Here is a 19,179-nt window from a genome sequence, read left to right as displayed (position 1 = left end):
ATGTTAACAAGCTGTTTAGGTCATAAAATTGAATTTAAAAAAAATTATTAAAACTAAATTGCTTAATTAAATGTAAATATCTGGAGGCAGTCATATGCAAATGTATTTGCCCATGTGATGTCACGGATCCTTGATTACATTTTTGGAGCTTGATTATAATGAGGAGGGTGTTTTACACTTTCAGGAAGTTTTTATGGTAAAAAAAAACCCTTAAATAAGTCTTTTTGAACCTGGTGTTTTTGTTTAGCAAAAATACCCACAAAATTAGGCAGGATATAGCCATACAGGATGGTAACTGACATTTGATTTAAGCAAATGTAGCTATATGATTTGTGACACTGTAAATACTTTGTTGTGAATTGAACGTCTCTGTACTTCCACTTCTAGATTTCAGTGTTGATGAATGAGCTGTCAGTCAGTCTGATTTTAGGATCTGGCTCAGTAATGCAACAGCTGTTTTGTTTTAATCAGGTCTAGAGTTTGTCCTCTCGAAAAATGTCCTTCTTTTTTTAGTATTATTTTTAACCAGTGACCGAGTTTGTCCCCAGCTCATGACACTATTAGGTGCCGATGTGCCATGACTTCTTAACGCAATGGGAGGTTGATTGAAAATGGCTCAGAAAGGCTAGGTTCTGAGGTAAATGTTATTGTTCTTTAGACTTGGAACCTGGTTTGGATTTGGAATTTAATTTGGCTAAAGGCGAGAGCCCTGCGTGTGTCTGCAGGGGTTCATGGGATTGACGGGAACATGCCTTTGGATAGAGACTAGACATCTGCACATAGAGACAATCATCCTCCTGTGAGAAACAACTCATGGGGCGTATAGGGTCATGCGGCCGAAGGTCAAACACAACAAGACCTTTCAGAAGATGCACAGTTCAATTCTAGGGTTACTATTGGTTTAAAGCTCTAGATTTACTTAAGAATGCAGTGAATGGAAGAAAAACAAAACAAAACACACATAATTTCATGCCATCAACACATCTCAAAAAAATTGGGACAAGGCCATGTTTACCACTGTGTGGCATCCCTCTTCTTTTTATAACAGTCTGCAAACGTCTGGGGACTGAGGAGACAAGTTGCTCAAGTTTAGGAATAGGAATGTTGTCCCAGTCTTGTCTAATACAGGCTTCTAGTTGCTCAACTGTCTTAGGTCTTCTTTGTCGCATCTTCCTCTTTATGATGCGCCAAATGTTTTCTATGGGTGAAAGATCTGGACTGCAGGATGGCCATTTCAGTACCCGGATCCTTCTTCTACTCAGCCATGATGTTGTAATTGATGCAGTATGTGGTCTGGCATTGTCATGTTGGAAAATGCGAGGTCTTCCCTGAAAGAGACGACATCTGGATGGGAGCATATGTTGTTCTAGAACTTGGATATACCTTTCAGCATTGATGGTGCCTTTCCAGATGTGTAAGCTGCCCATGCCACACGCACTCATGCAACCCCATACCATCAGAGATGCAGCTTCTGAACTGAGCGCTGATAACAACTTGGGCTGTTCTTGTCCTCTTTAGTCCGGATGACATGGCATCCCAGTTTTCCAAAAAGAACTTCAAATTTTAATTCGTCTGACCACAGAACAGTTTTCCACTTTGCCACAGTCCATTTTAAATGAGCCTTGGCCCAGAGAAAACGCCTGCGCTTCTGGATCATGTTTAGATATGGCTTCTTTTTTGACCTATAGAGTTTTAGCCGGCAACGGCGAATGGCACGGTGGATTGTGTTCACCGATCACAGTATTCCTAATCCCATGTTGTGATTTCCATTACAGTAGCATTCCTGTATGTGATGCAGTGCCGTCTAAGGGCCCGAAGATCACGGGCATCCAGTATGGTTTTCCGGCCTTGACCCTTACACACAGAGATTGTTCCAGATTCTCTGAATCTTTGGATGATATTATGCACTGTAGATGATGATAACTTCAAACTCTTTGCAATTTTTCTCTGAGAAACTCCTTTCTGATATTGCTCCACTATTTTTGGCCGCAGCATTGGGGGAATTGGTGATCCTCTGCCCATCTTGACTTCTGAGAGACACTTCCACTCTGAGAGGCTCTTTTTATACCCAATCATGTTGCCAATTGACCTAATAAGTTGCAAATTGGTCCTCCAGCTGTTCCTTATATGTACATTTAACTTTTCCAGCCTCTTATTGCTACCTGTCCCAACTTTTTTGGAATGTGTAGCTCTCATGAAATCCAAAATGAGCCAATATTTGGCATGACATTTCAAAATGTCTCACTTTCAACATTTGATATGTTATCTATATTCTATTGTGAATAAAACATAAGTTTATGAGATTTGTAAATTATTGCATTCCTTTTTTATTCACAATTTGTACAGTTTTTTGGAATGGGGTTTGTAAATACACATATACACATTACACAAACAGTTGATAGTAACAGTTCCCTGCTACTGAACCTTTAGACAGATTTAAAAGGATATTCAGATTATGAAACATTATTACTCTTTTATCTATTGACCTGGCTCTTAATCCAAATTTGAGAAAATGAGGGAGGCCATATTTGTTCCATTTGTGAGCGTCACATCCTGCATTTCTGTTAATCCTGCTGTTGATGGTGCAATATCACAACATCTGGTCATTTCTGAAATGGATTAGAGGAGCATTTCTTCTTTTATACAGTGCTGTCATTTAGCTCATCTCAGATCCCTTATTTTTCTGTTTAGGATTTTTACCTAAGCCCAATATGTTCTACAAAAGCAAACAGTATGCACTTTATTTCTGAACATAATCGCTTTGCGTGAAAAGTGTTGAGAGTGTTTAGTGACAGAACTTTGAGAACTACAGTCGTAATCTGTTTTACCTTTCTGAATCCAGGCTTCAAACTGGGTGAATGTTTAAAAGCCACTACTTTCAATAATGCATAGTTTCATTATTATTTGACTCCCTTTAGAGCAGAAAACTACTGAAAGCTTATACTTTGGAACCTTATTAAAATCAGAACCTTACAGTGCTGAATTATAAGGAGCAGAACTGTTGTTAACAACTAAACCCTATAGATTCATATAGAGCAGAACCCTTTAGTTTGGAACATTGTACAGCAGAACCCTGCAGAGACTAAAACAGAACCCTGTAGAATAGAATTTTACTAAGAGTCATGCTCTATAAGATTCCTCTCTATAGGGTTCTACTCTATAAGGTTCCACTATAACGTTCTTTTTCTAACAAAATTCTGCAGTGTTCCAGTCTATAGGGTTCTGATATATATCAATTCTGCTCTCTTCTGCTCTGTATGAATAGAACTTTGTAGTGGATCCTTATTGGGTGGAGCCCTATAGAGTGGAACTATTTTGATTCCACTCCATAGCATTATGCTCTATAAGGTTCCTCTTTATAGGGTACCACTCTATAGAACTCTATAGTGGATCCTTATTGGGTAGAGCCCTATAGAGTGGAACTATTTTGATTCCACTACATACCGTTATGCTCTAGGGTTCCTCACTATAGGCTTCTACTCTATAAGGTTCCACCCATAATGTTCTGTTTCTAACAAAATTCTATAGGGTTTCATTTAAGTAACTCTGCAGTGTTCTGTAGTGTTCCAATCTGTAGGGTTTTGATCTATATGTATCAGTTCTGCTCTATATGATTCCTTTTTATGAGGCTCTGTTCTGCTCTGTACAAATAGAACTTTGTAGTGGATTATTATTGGGTAGAACCCTATAGAGTGAAACTATTCTGTTTCCACTCCATAGAGTTATGCTCTATAAGGTTCCACTATAATGTTCTGTTTCTAACAAAATTCTGGCATTATGTTCTGTAAGGTTCCACTTTATAGGTTTCTAGAACTCTATAGTGGATCCATATTGGGTAGAACCCTATAGAGTGGAACTATTTTGGTTCCACTTCATGGCGTTATGCTCTATAAGGTTTCTCTCTATAGGGTTCTACTCTATATAACTCTATAGTGGATGCTTATTGGGTAGAACCCTATAGAGTGGAGCTATTTTGGTTCCACTCTATAGCATTATGCTCTATAAGGTTCCTCTCTATAGGGTTCTACTCTATATAACTCTATAGTGGATTCTTATTGTGGAACTATTTTGGGCTATATAGGGGTATAGGGGTATAGGGCTATATAGGGTTGTACTCTATAAGGTTCCACTATAAAGTTCTGTTTCCATCAAAATTCTATAGGGTTTAATTTAAGTAACTCTGCAATGTCCCAATCTGTATCGTTCTGATCTATATGTATATACCAATTCTGCTCTACACGATTCCATGTTATGAAGCTCTGTTCTGCTCTGTGTGAGTAGAACTTTGTAGTATAGTCTTATTGGGAAGAACCCTATAGATTGGAACCTTATGAAGAAACTGCATAAAGAGGAACCTTATAGAGCAGAACTATGGAATGGAACAGTATGGAGCACAATCTTACAGAACAGAAATGTATAGATCATAATGACATCTTATAGAGAAGAACCAAATAGAGTGGAACCTTACAGAGAAGATCTCAGTACTCTACAGACTGGAAGATTGAAGATCAGAACCCGGCTAAGCTAGAACAGACCCCTATAGAATTATAATTATATGTATTAAAAGCAGAATTTTATAGTGAAGCCTTACTGGGCAGAACCCTATAAAATAGAACCTTAAGACGAATAGATATATAGAGCAGACCACTAAGAGCAAAATATATAGACCAGAACTCTAAAACCTTATAGAGCAGAACCATATGAAATGAAATCTTACAGATCAGTGTCCTACAGACTGGAAGATTGTAGAGTAGAACCCAGCTAAGGCTAGAACAGATAGAATAGAAGGGAACAGAACATATGGAACCGGGCTCTATAGAGAACAAACTTAGAGCAGAAATATGTAGATCAGAACACAGAATAAAACTTATAAAGCAGAACCACAGAGTGGAACCTTAAGAGTAAAACCCTATAGAGCAGAGACGTATAGATCAGAACCTTATAGATTGGAATCATGTAATGCAGAACCCGGTTAAGGCTAGAACAGACCCCTGTAGAATAGAACTATATAAAAAAACAGAACTTTATAGTAGAACCGAATTGGGCAGTGGAGCCTTATAAAGCAGAGCCTTATAAAATGAAAACTTACTGAGCTGAAATTGGTCATATAGATTAGAATCCTATAGCGGAACCATATTGAGCTGAGTCATATAGATCAGAACCAGATTGGAACCTTTGTAGAGCAGAACCTGATAGTGATAACTGCTAGAACCCCATAGAGTTTAATTTTATGAAGAACAGAACCTTTAAACTGACTAGAACAGTCCTACAGATCTGAATGTTTAGGTGTGTAACCAATAGAGCAGAGCCTCTATAAGATCCAAACCGCAGCCCAGGTGTCTCTCCAGTCAGATGCTCTCAGTTTTCGAGCAGAATCGCTCTCAGGATGTTACTCATGTGATTGTGGTTTGAAACAGTCATATGCATCACGTTTTGGGGGCCATCATCTGCTGTTCTGCATCAGTGGGTGACCCTCAGTCACAACAGACTCGAGCCGCTCCGAACACTCGAGGTCAGCATACATCTGGACGTGACGTAACTCCCGAACGCCTTTGCTGCTTTATCTTTTTGTATTACACGTGACATTTTGATCTCTGACTGCTGTGTGAGTCACATTGTGTGTTTGTCTTTTGGAGTCAGAAGGAGAGTGTGTCTGAAGGAAGAGTGTGTGTGTGTGTGCGTGTGTTTATGCAAGTGTGTAATCTCTCATGTGGTTAAACTCTTCTCCCATCTGTCCACTGTGCGTGTGGGAATCCTTTTGAGTGTTTGGAGGCTCTTCTTACACACACTAACAATACTCTAGATTAAGAAACAGTGTTCTGTCTAGGGATGTTCAAAACCATGACTAGTCTGTGGGTTTTCTGAATGACTAGTTGATTATTCTGTGTTAAGAACGTCCTGTATAATTAGGTTTTGCTGATGTGTTTTTAAACAGTTTGGACTATTTTTAGCTTTTTTTAACAAAAAACATCAATCTGAATGTGGCAGTACATTAAAGAGGATACATTTTAAAAACTTTTGTGTGTTTTAATTGCAGAATGGCATATGCAAAAAAAGAGAAGATAGTAATGAATGGTTTTATTTATATAGCACTTTTCAGAATGGACATTGTTTACAGCAGCTCTACAGATATATGAAGTCTTCATTGTGCAGTTCAGTTAAGAAAATGATGCCTGTGTCCCAATTTGCATACTATCAGTCTATTATGTTATGCAAGTTAAAATCTCTCAAACCAAAGTATGTTAAAAAATAGACTGTCAGAGGTGTTTCATATAATATTTAAGTGTGCATTTGTGCATGTTTTAGCTAATTTTATCCAGAAGCCCTTGCATAAGAGAAGGAGTTATGACAGTACTCTTTTGACTTTTCCAGTGGCAAAGAATGCAGCTTTTTCAATGTGTAAACATAAACTTATATTGTATGTTAAAGTAATTCATTTAGTTAGATGCTAATGCAAATAGTGTAAGACAAAGGGTTTAGTAATATTGCATTGAAAAGGTAGTTTGTTACAGTACTTGCCCATAAAAGTGCATACTTTTATTATTTGCAGTTGAGATGATTTGTGAGCAGCGACCACAATGTCAATGTTGCCTGCAGAATCAAAACCAATTCGAAGTGTCTTAAAAAAAAACCCTGGAGCAATGTTGATGGGGATCAGATAATCATGTGGTTTTGAATAATTCTTTGAAATCATAAATGGAAAGAGATGCACCCATGTGTAACAGCAGATCTTACCTATTGTATGTCCACAGGTTTCTCATGGTCCTAGTGTGTCTGATATTCAGCGTCCTGTCCACCATTGAGCAGTATGCAGACTTTGCCACAGGATCTCTCTTCTGGATGGTGAGTGTTCCACAAGATATCACAGTGCCAAGTACTTGTTTACACTCCATACCCAGTTAAGACAGCTACATTTATTTATTTCAGCGGAAAATAAAAATAATTTCAGAGATTTTTTATGAAATATTTGATAAACCAAATGGGTTTTTTTTCTTTAGAAAACATGCACAGATTAAGGCATTTTTATTTAATTTAAATGTGCTGCAAGTGACATTTCCAGTTGGCTAATGCAGTACCGTTTACTCCCACTGGATGGCAATGCCATATCTCAGTTGAGCTGATGTCGAGTTCATGGACAGGGCTTGAAGGCTTATATTCCCATGACCACATTAAATATTACTGATTTAGTAGTTTGGATTTCTGTCAGTACACCCACACCTGTAGACACCTGCAGTGGGGCGGATCCCAGAAAAAACCCCAGAGGCTTTGAACACCGTCCAGACACACTTCATCAAACCAGCACTGTCATCATTTAATGCATGTTTAATTGCACTGTCTGGATGACAGATTTTGATGAGAGACACGAGTGAGTGAATGTGTGTGTGTGTGTGTCTATTTATACTGTGTGTGAGATAATACCCAAAGATCCCTGTAAAATAGGGCTTTAGGTTTGCCTATTGTGGGGGATCTCAATATGAGCTTAAACATTTCTCATTAAATGATCTGAGCTGCCCTCCACATACATTTTATAACTCTAGACTCTTACTGGATGACTAATTTATGCCTGTTTTTATTACTCCAAAATAATTTTTGTAAAGGCAAAGTTCCCTAAATGTGACATAACTAAGAACTCCATTATGTCTCCTGAGCTATGAAAAAAACATGACCTGAGTAATGAAATTATCTCTGGATATTTTTGTGAATAGGCTTGCATGCAGTTTGTATGTTCCTGCTAGTAGACTAGTTATTGTTAGCGCTCATTTGACTTATGTAAGCAAACTGTAGTCAGGCCACCCACCAGATCACCCCAGAAACCCCTGAGCCGTTCAGGGTCAAACTATTATCAGAGGTCAGAGTGAAGCCCCAGATCATGTGTATGTAACCCCTCTGGTTCTACTCATCATTTTTGGCATGGGAGGCAGACACGCTAACAAGGACGTTAAAGACCCCAGCCTCTAGCGTTAGTTGTTAGTGCAGCTCTTGAGGCCTAGGGAATGAAGTTTAATCTTTCTACTACCTGGCCTCCCATTACACTCACCCCACTAAACCTCCAGTTCTTCTCGCACTGCTCTGAGTGGGATTCAAACCAGTGTTTCTGGCATGGGAGGTGCGCGCTAACCAGGTTGCTAGAGAAGCTAGTCGCTAGTGCACCTCTTGAGGCCATGGGATGAGGTTTATTACTACCTGGCCTCCTGTTACACTCACCCCCCTAAACCTTACTTCCATCCAGGTCACGGCACCAGCGAAACCCCTCCGGTTCTACTTGCACAGCTCCGATTGGAATTCACACTGACGTTTACCTCATTTGAGGCGAGCGCTAACTAGGTCGCTGAAGACGCTAGTTGCTAGTGCGCCTCTTGAGGCCAGGGGAAATGAGGTTTACTCGCACATCTCTTACTACCTGGCCTCCCGTTACACTCACCCCCTTAAACCTCACTCCCATCAGGGCCACGACACCAGTTAACCTCTCTGGTTCTACTTGCACTTCTCCGTGCGGGATTTGAACTGGTGTTTCTGACATAGGAGGCAGGAATGCTAAATAGGTCACTAAAGCTCTTACTACCTGGCCTCCCGCTACAATCACCCCCCCCTAAACCTCCCTCCCATCAGGAACACGGCACCAATATAACCCCTCCGGTTCTATTCGCACCATTCTGATTGGGATTCGAACCGGCGTTTCTGACATAGGAGGCGGGAATGCTAACTAGGTCACTAAAGACGCTAGTCACTAGTGGGCCTCGTGGCCCGCTACAATCACCTCCCTAAACCTCACTGCCATCCGGGTCACAGCACCAATGTAACCAATGTACTTGCACCGCTCCGAGCGGGATTTGAACCGGCGTTTCCAGCATGGGAGGCGGGTGCACTAATTAGACCGCTAAAGACGCTAGTCGCTAGTGCGCCTCTTGCAGGAGGAATGAGGTCTACTCACACATCTCTTACTAACTGGCCTCCCACTACAATCACCCCCTAAACCTCACTCCCATCAGGGCCATGGCACCAATGTAACCCCTCCAGTTCTACTTGCACCATTCTGATTGGGATTCGAACCGGCGTTTCTGACATAGGAGGCGGGAATGCTAACTAGGTCACTAAAGACGCTAGTCGCTAGTTGGCCTCTTGAGGCCATCGGAATGAGGTTTACTCGCACATCTCTTACTAGCTGGCCTCCCACTTCAATCACCCCCTAAACCTCACTGCCATCCGGGTCACTGCACCAATGTAACTCCTCCGGTTCTACTTGCACCATTCTGAGCAGGTTTCGAACCAGTGTTTTCAGCATGGGAGGCGAGTGCTAACTAGGTTGCTAAAGACACTAGTCGCTAGTGCGCCTCTTGAGGCCAGGGAAGTGAGGTTTACTTGCACAGCTCTTACTTAACCTTAAACCTCACTCCCATCCGGGTCACGGCACTAATGTAACCACTCCAGTTCTACTCGCACCGCTCTGGGATATTGTGTAGACACACCTATACTGTATATATACAAAGACCCACCTGTTTTTTTTCTGCTTTGCAGGAGATCGTGCTGGTGGTGTTTTTCGGGACAGAGTACGTGGTCCGGCTGTGGTCGGCTGGCTGTCGGAGCAAATATGTGGGCATTAAAGGGCGTCTGCGGTTCATCAGGAAACCCATCTCCATTATAGGTATACTGTATGCTAATTTTAAAAGAAGTATGTGAAGCCAAATGTTATGTTGTTGTCACATGACCCCACTACATTGTACATTCTAATCTGGGTTGGCTTTTAATCCCATTTTTTGTAAAACGTCTTCAATTTTGACAGTCTAATCAAGTAATAAACCAAGAAAAATATGAAAAATGTATGGCTTCTAGTACTTAAGATTAATTCCTTACACTGGAAAATTATCTAAATCTCAAATTTTTTTATTTTTTATTTTACCCATACCCCCCCCCCATTTATTTTATTTTTAAATAATTGTTTTGTTATATGTCCTGTTATATGACCATTTCATTTAATTTGATCTCTTCTTGTGCTCATGACACAGATCTGATAGTGGTCGTCGCTTCTGTTGTGGTTCTGAGCGTTGGGTCCAATGGGCAAGTGTTTGCCACATCCGCAATCAGGTACATATACGACTGACACACCTACAGAAACATCAACATTGATTAGTAGAACAAACAGCTATGATCCAATTTTACTGATGTTCATTGTAGTTTATTAATGCTCTGTGTATACTGTGAAATTGTAGAGGGATCCGTTTCCTTCAGATCTTGCGTATGTTGCATGTGGATCGTCAGGGTGGAACATGGAGGCTTCTGGGATCAGTGGTTTTTATTCATCGGCAGGTACGCTTGGTTTGCGCCATCGAATTCAGACCTGGTTTCATTGCCGTGACCGTAATACTTGCCTTAATACTTTTCAGTACAATGAAACTCACTGATTTCATCAAACAGAGCTAATCAGCACATGTCTGGCGTAACCAACCTCAGATTTTCTCTCCAAATATGGCCATAGGAATTCACATTACGATAATCTAAGTGGAGAGCTCCCGTTTCAGTGATCTAAGGCTTTACACGTTAATTCCAACCACTTCACGCGCACATTTTCTCAATCACTTCACCGTTGACGCACGTCTTATGAAAGGGCTGAAGTTCTCAGTGGATCAGGCATGATTAGGCTAATTCATTCAGCTTCACATGCAGTCATGGGCTTCGGGAAGTTTTGCCTTTTAAGGTGCTTTTATACTCCATGGCATATGCCACGTCTTCTACTCAAGATGAGAGAGTAAATGAGCACACACCATATACTGTGCATCACACAAAATAAAACTAAACTCATTTCAACCAATTTTAATGTCCCTTATTAACTTTTCATCCTAGTCATAAATGTATACACTCTAAAAATGTTAAATTAAATTAAATATTTGCCTAACCTGCTAGGTAGTTCTATTTAACTCAACTATTGTTTAAAAATTATTGTATTGCTCGCTTAAAATGAATTATTATTTTTTTATTAATAAGTTTATTGAGTAATAATTAAACAATAAACATTAATTAAATTGCTTAATTATAAACGTTCACCTTTTGATTATTATTGTTGCCTCTAGTAATTATGTCTGATTTTTAATTTCCAACCTATTTTGGGTTCATTTTAAGCCAGCCATATAGTCATTTTTAAACAATAGTTAGGTTAAATAAAACAGCTTAGCACGTTGGGCAAACATTTAACCAAAGTCCCTTTAAGACAAGTCATTTCACTCGGCGGCCATCTTTGAAACGCCTCTCGGGCATCCTGGGCATCATGCAGCTCCTATCTCTTTGAATGGGGAAACATCAAATTCTCCAAAACTGTTCAACAACCTTACGATTAAATTTCATGTTTGAAATCACCAATCAAATCAAACAACAACTGTCTCATAATTTGTTTTCCAAATGCTCGAATCATGACAAAAAAAACCCGGTATTTTTCAGGCTGGATCAAGCTAATGCGCATGCGCAGACGTAAATGCGCTTCTCCTATGCCTCATTTCGGAGGCGCGTGTCTGACTGTTTCTATAGAAACCGTTGTTTCTAACGACCGCTGCAGTGACGCGATGACTTTACCAGTTGGTGATTGGCTCTTATTTTTTAGAAGGAGGGACTTATTCCGCCATATTGCGCGTTACACTTTCTCCCATTCAAAACAATACGAGTGACATGTCTTGTGTTATTCTTTAGTCTTTGATTTAACCCAACTGCTGGGTTAAAACAACCCAACCACTGTATTGAAACAACCCAATCGCTGGGTTAAAACAGCCCAATCGCTGGGTCAAAACAACTTAATCGCTTAGTTAAAACAGCCCATTTACTGCGTTAAAACAGCCCATTCGCTATTCGCTGGGTTAAAACAACCCATTCGCTATTCACTGGGTTAAAACAACCCATTCGCTATTCGCTGGGTTAAAACAACCCATTCGCTATTCACTGGGTTAAAACAACCCATTCGCTATTCGCTGGGTTAAAACAACCCATTCGCTATTCGCTGGGTTAAAACAACCCATTCGCTATTCGCTGGGTTAAAACAACCCATTCGCTATTCGCTGGGTTAAAACAACCCATTCGCTATTCACTGGGTTAAAACAACCCATTCGCTATTCGCTGGGTTAAAACAACCCATTCGCTATTCGCTGGGTTAAAACAACCCATTCGCTATTCGCTGGGTTAAAACAACCCATTCGCTATTCGCTGTGTTAAAACAGCTCATTCGCTATTCGCTGGGTTACAACAACTCATTCGCTATTCGCTGGGTTAAAACAACCCATTCGCTGGGTTAAAACAATCCATTCACTAGGTTAAAACAACCAATTTGCTATTCGCTGGGTTAAAACAACCCATTCACTGGGTTAAAACAGCTCATTCGCTATTCGCTGGGTTAAAACAGCCCATTCGCTGGGTTAAAACAGCTCATTCACTGGGTCAAAACAGCCCATTCGCTGGGTTAAAACAACCCATTCACTATTCGCTGGGTTAAAACAACCCATTCGCTGGGTTAAAACAGCTCATTCGCTATTTGCTGGGTTAAAACAACCCATTCGCTGGGTTAAAACAGCTCATTCACTGGGTCAAAACAGCCCATTCGCTGGGTTAAAACAACCCATTCGCTATTCACTGGGTTAAAACAACCCATTTGCTGGGTTAAAACAGCTCATTCGCTATTCGCTGGGTTAAAACAACCCATTCGCTATTCGCTGGGTTAAAACAACCCATTCGCTATTCGCTGGGTTAAAACAACCCATTCGCTATTCGCTGGGTTAAAACAACCCATTTGCTGGGTTAAAACCGCTCATTCACTGGGTTAAAACAGCCCATTCGCTGGGTTAAAACAGCCCATTCGCTGGGTTAAAACAACCCATTCGCTGGGTTAAAACAGCTCATTCACTGGGTTAAAACAGCCCATTCGCTGGGTTAAAACAGCCCATTCGCTGGGTTAAAACAACCCATTCGCTGGGTTAAAACAGCTCATTCGCTGGGTTAAAACAACCCATTCGCTGGGTTAAAACAGCTCATTCGCTGGGACTAAAACAACCCATTCGCTGGGTTAAAAAAGCCCATTCGCTGGGTTAAAACAACCCATTCACTGGGTTAAAACAGCCAATTTGCTATTCGCTGGGTTAAAACAGCCCATTCCCTGGGTTAAAACAACCCATTCACTGGGTTAAAACAGCCAATTCGCTATTCGCTGGGTTAAAACAGCCCATTCGATGGGTTAAAACACCCATTCACTGGGTTAAAACAATCCATTAGCTGGGTTAAAACAGCCCAAGCGCTGAGTTAAAACAACCCATTCACTGGGTTAAAACAGCCAATTCGCTATTCGCTGGGTTAAAACAGCCAATTCGCTGGGTTAAAACAACCCATTAGCTGGGTTAAAACAGCCCATTCCCTGGTTTTGTCCATTTTCAACTCAACTGAACACCTTATTTATTTACATTTATATATATGTTTTAACCTAAAATCTTGTTATTGGAAATAAATTCATCCATGTTATTTATTAACTGTCTTTTTGTCCGGTTCAGGAGCTGATCACCACGCTGTACATCGGGTTCCTGGGTCTGATCTTCTCCTCGTATTTTGTTTATCTGGCCGAGAAGGACTCAGTAGATGAGGAGGGGAGGACGGGTTTTTCCAGCTATGCTGATGCTCTATGGTGGGGCGTGGTGAGTTATTCATCAGTTACTGGAGTTGACAAGCAGAGATAAGACCAGGCCAGTTCCAGAAACATAGACATATTGTGTCTTAAAAACTAGTCAGATCCACTAGTGGGGTAACAGTCTTACGTTTAGGATTTAAATGAGGTCAATCTACCTTTTTGTGTAACAGACTTTGAAAATGTATGAGCAGACTTGTAAGACTAGTCTAAGCAGTTTATGCAACCGGCCACAGATTAAACTAGTTTCCATTCTAAAGAAGTCTTGCTAGTCAGGCTTGAAGTACTGCTTGAACCATGAAGCTTTTCACATCAATCACTGTAGTTGTCTTCCATGAGTCTTTTAAGTAGTTCACTATTAGGTGTGTTTGTGGTTTTGATTAAATTAAAATCTATCTATAAATCCTCTTGCCCTCTGGAGATCTGGCATTATCTCATACACTGCTAATCGGCAGTTAAATTCATCATGAATTTCCTTGTCTGTAGAACAGAAGCACTTTAGGAAGATCCTAGTAGATAACATCTCTTTTCACGGTTGAATGCATCTCCAGTATTTTTATTACATTTTCACGCTTTCTCAACGATCTTTCATGATTCATTGTGGTATTGCATTCTCCGTGAAGGACACTCACTATTAACCCTCTGGTGCTGTTCAGTCATTTTTGACTGAAAAAATGTATGTTTTGTGTGTGGTTTTTTTTAAGATTATTTTACTTCATCAGAATGGTACAAAAGGTTTTGGCACTTGTTGTGTGAAAAAAATATATATATATCATGGACATTATTTGGAAAGGTTAAATGGTCCTTAAAAAATAGTCACACTTGTATTGTCCGCAGTCAAAAATGAGTGCATTGGAAAAGAATGGGAGGCGAATTTCATCTAGTGGAAGCGTATGATACTGTGCCCAAACAAAATGGTACTGAAAGCTCATTTTTTAAAATATCTAACTCAAATTTGGAACACAACTTGTTTAGATTTTTTTTTCACAGTTTTAGAATAAAACATGTTTTAGAAAAATATATATTTCATATAAATATTTAAAATTTTATTTTTCTGTATTTTTCATAACAATAAATGAAACATTTTTATAACTTTTTTCAAGTTCACTTTTTTAACGTCAGCCATAATCTGCCAAGAGACCAAACTTAAGTCTGTGGTCCAAAACATTCAAGATTTATGACAGTTTAAGTTCCATGGTCCATGCTAAAAAAAAAAGTGAATAAATGGATTAAATGGACTACTGCATAAATATAATTTAGCCCCATAAAATTCCCTAAAAATACAAAATATTAAATAAAAAACATTATCAAACTAACATATAGTACAATCATTTCATTGAAATAAATATAAAAAATAAAAATTCTGTCATTTTTGACCGACACTCGAGCAGCACCAGAGGGTTAAAATTAAGGTTCTTTATTGGCATTGATGGTTCCATAGAATCTTTCCATTCCTCAAAAGGTTCTTTATAGTGGAAAAAATATTCTTTACACTAATAAAAAAAGTGATTCTTTTAAGAACTGTTCACTTAAAGAGCCTATAAGGAATCAAACATGGTTCTTCTATAGCATCGCTGTGAAAACCCCTTTATTGCAGGTAATGCTGCCTTAGAATTTGGCCAGAATGAGGTATCTTAAAGTGAAATTATGCTGCCTACCTGTTGCTTTCATGTCAGGTGTGTACCTTAAAATTCTGCCTAATTAGGGAATTCAGTAGGTTTCAGTACAGAGCCTCAGTTTGGATTGTTCAAGGGTGTTATGTCAATAGTAGTCGAACACTTCTAGTCTGGTGAATTTCAGGGTCTTGCTTTGGGATGGTGAGAATGTTCATACCCACAACAGGCTCTAAAATGCATTTAAATCTCCAGTGATTTTCTTTGTTCTGCCGCATTGCCAACCACACAAGAAAAGAGGGTCATAAAACATCCAGCTCCAAATCAACCCACTCAAAAGGCCATTGGAATCGGTCCTGGATGAAGTTTCCAGTGCAGTTAATTAAAAAGCTGAATTTAGTGTGAACTGTAATGAGAAACCAATCGTACGGCTGTACGGGGAATCTGAGAGCTACAAAAGCTTGGCCAATGTCCCTTTCACCTCTCGCTCAAAGAGCTTTCTCCTCTGCGCCCTAAAGTGTCGGATCCGTTAATTAAACCTTTAATTGCAGAGGCTCTGCCTCTCCGTGAAGAGGGTCAGAAAGCATATGGCCACCCGTTGGCCCTCGAACCATGGACAAAAGCAGTTGTTTGTATGGAGGAGACGGCATTGAGGAAACCCTCGATGGGGGTCGTCTCACTTTTGTCTCTGTGAAGTCTACAAAACCTTAGATTGAAGGGAGGAATTACAGATGGAATCAACTTGAACTTGGAAAGTAAAACAGTTATTTGAAGAAAACCGTTAGTCATACACACTTAGAAGAAATGGTTCTAAATAGAACCTTAATGGGTTCCGTCAGGCGCTTCATGTATCAAGCCTTTTAGGGGTTCCCATCATTTTATGGATTTAGTTTGAATGAATTCATTTTTTAAATTCATTTTTAATTTAAATCATTTCCTAAAGTCTTCATTAAAGAGTTATAAGCCATCACCCAAGACAATCAACTACAAGGTAAATCACAACACTACTAACATTGATTTGAAATTTTTGAAATTTGGACAAAAATACAAAGGAACAAGACTGTTTATTAAACGGGTTCATTGAGGAAAAGAACTACAATCCCATGAAGCATAATGAACAGCATAATCGTTAAAAAAACTACTGATTTACAAATGTAATTTATATATATATATATGGCATGCAGTTACAATGGTAGCTAATCAAACATCATTCAATGTAATTGTGATAATCATAATTAATAATCGCAATTACAATTTCAAGGGAATAATCAACATTTATAATTTTTGTCATAATCATGCAGCCCTAGAGTATGGTGCTAAACGATTAATGTGCAGCATGCTGAGAGCAAATTTCGAAACACATGTGAGATTACTGTGGACTTTCTCTCAGGAGAAATGCAAGCAGACGTTTTTCTTCATCTTATTGTACAGTCGAGACATTAAAGAGATCACATTTGTGTTTTTTTCTCCTTCTTTTTTTACGGGACAGAAGGGGAACCGTTTGGTTTCTCGTCTGTGTTTGTCTTTTCTGGAGTTGCAGGTGCAGAGCACAGCTGGCGCGACACATCCAGAGCCGCATGATGAAACAACATGAATCATAACCGCTCTCGCCAGACCTCGCTAACTTAACAAAGCTGCTGCTGTTTCCTCCAGGCTCTCGCTTTCTTTTAAGATAATGAAAGTTTTCAATTTTTTTTTTTTAAATGAAAAGTTTGGAAAAACTTAAAAGATGTTATTTAAGAACTTTAGAACAGCCAACAGTTTGAATACACTTTACTAAAAACTAAGTATATAAAGTCTAACACTTTACTATAAGGTTCCATTTAACATTATTTCACATGAATGAAAAATGCAAAATATGTCTAACGTTTAATAATCTTTGTCAATGTTAATTTCAGCATTTACTAATACATTATTCAAATCAAACATTGTATCTTATTATTATTTATTTAGTTATAATTTAATGGACCTGAGCTGACATGACCTCAGGTCTTCCGCCACAAATCAATGCGTACGGCTGTCTGCCGGAAACTAGTTATTATAGTTTATAAAGTTGTAAATATGGACATTTTTCTTGCAAAAACCCATCGCTTTGCTTCAGAAGGACTTTATTAACCCCCTGGAGTCGAATGGATTACTTTTATGATGGATGAATGCGCTTTTTTTGGGGCTTCAAAATCTTGAGCCCCATTCATTGAGTCCCATTTTCCACCATTTATGAGACACTTTCCCTCCATTAACAGAATTTTCCGGCTTTTCCCTGCTATTCGGTAGGGGTCGCTATTACACAACTTCTGAAAGAGTACAGAATCTCTGGATCAAAACACAGATGAAGAAACAGCAGCAACAAGTAATAAAAGCATTGCATAAATTATACAATAATTATATAAATTGATAAAATTAATAAAAATATAAATTGTATATATATATATATATATATATATATATATATATATATATATATATATATATATATATATATAAATATTAATATAAAATAATTTAATATAAAATCATGTAATAATAAATTATAAATGATCTATAATTTGAAATTAATATATAATCAATCTATAAATAATAAAAGAAATTATGTAATAATTCTATAATAAATTAACAAAAATAAATATACTAAATTAATATAAAATTATAATATAATAATTTTAAATTAATATATAATCAATAAATAAATAATAAAATAATAAAAATAAGATAAATTAAGTAATATATTATTAATAATAAAATAAATTAATATAAAATTATGTAATATAATAAAGTGTAAATTATATATAATGAGAAATTAATATATAATAAATTAATAAATAATAAAATAAAATAAGAATTTTGAGGAGTTTTGCTGTTATACGGTAGGGGGTGCTATTACACAACCTCTGAAAGAGTACAGAATCTCTGGATCAAAACACCGGCGAAGAAGCAGCAGAAACGAGCGATAAAAGCATTGCATGTTGTAGTCTTGGAAAAAAAACATGATTTTCTCAACTTTTTGTTCAAAATGTTACTGTTTGTTTTTTTTATAAAACTTACCCACATTGAAGTGTTGTTAAAAAAATAATGCGTGAAGCTACAATAAAACATATTGTTGTTTAAAAGCAGAGGCTTTGTTCTTTCTTTTGATATACTGCATGTTCAGATATTCATATAAAATAATCAAAAATGCTGGCAGGGAAAGAGTTAATGCCTGAGATTAGATTATAGACATATAATAGACATATACTTATATAGACATATAAGTATATATAGTAAATAAAGCAAATGTCCAAACATTTGCCTGCTAGTGTATTTCCATGTATAAAAAAGATAGATTTGGCTCTAGATGCTAATTGTTTAATAATACATTCATGCTCAAAATATACACAATAATCTTAGTAGCTATATTTCTCAAGTTGCTCTTAAACATGTCAGAAACCATATATCTTGATTAAAAAAGAAGAAGAGCAGTGTGCAGATAAATTTAGCAAGATTAAAGACGAGACGGGAAAAAACTAGAGTTGTAATCGCAGCCCACACACACACACTGAGATGTTAGCTTTGGTTTTGCCACACACGTAGAGCATCGACTGAACTCTGTGACTCAATAACTCGACGTGAATGGGTCGGTTGGAGAATATTAGGGGTCCTGAAGTCACACACAAACACACACAGTCTGGGGCGCCACCCATGGCACTTGAGTCCCGGTGACTGTGGACTCCCTCTCGCCGCGGCCTTTGTGGTCTTTTGGATGTTCAGTGGTGGGATTAAACTCTCTCGCCACCCAGAGCACTTGTTTGACGCCTCGTCCTACTTTAGCTCTTTTTGTCCGTCTTGAATGGAAAGACTGCAAACACACCTCGTCACCAGAAAGCCCTGTCGAATGGACTACGCTTTCACGTGCGTGTTTGTTTTCCTGCGTTAGCTGAAACCTGA

The 19,179-nt window shown here is 38.5% G+C and overlaps 1 protein-coding gene across 1 annotated transcript in view; it reads left to right on the top strand.

Moving 5' to 3' along the window:
• kcnq1.2 (potassium voltage-gated channel, KQT-like subfamily, member 1.2) overlaps nucleotides 1-19,179 on the top strand; it is a 179,351-nt gene that overhangs the window by 13,252 nt on the left and 146,920 nt on the right. The window contains exons 2-6 of the mRNA XM_067380629.1: nucleotides 6,753-6,843; nucleotides 9,517-9,643; nucleotides 10,005-10,083; nucleotides 10,209-10,305; nucleotides 13,515-13,655. Coding sequence (XP_067236730.1) covers nucleotides 6,753-6,843; nucleotides 9,517-9,643; nucleotides 10,005-10,083; nucleotides 10,209-10,305; nucleotides 13,515-13,655 — 535 coding nt within the window. The remainder of the gene's footprint in view (nucleotides 1-6,752; nucleotides 6,844-9,516; nucleotides 9,644-10,004; nucleotides 10,084-10,208; nucleotides 10,306-13,514; nucleotides 13,656-19,179) is intronic.

The sequence above is a fragment of the Chanodichthys erythropterus genome, chromosome 24, assembly GCF_024489055.1.
Source record: "Chanodichthys erythropterus isolate Z2021 chromosome 24, ASM2448905v1, whole genome shotgun sequence".
Taxonomy (NCBI): domain Eukaryota; kingdom Metazoa; phylum Chordata; class Actinopteri; order Cypriniformes; family Xenocyprididae; genus Chanodichthys; species Chanodichthys erythropterus.
The sequence above is the reverse complement of the archived record's forward strand: the minus strand, read 5'-3'. Positions and strand labels throughout refer to the sequence as shown.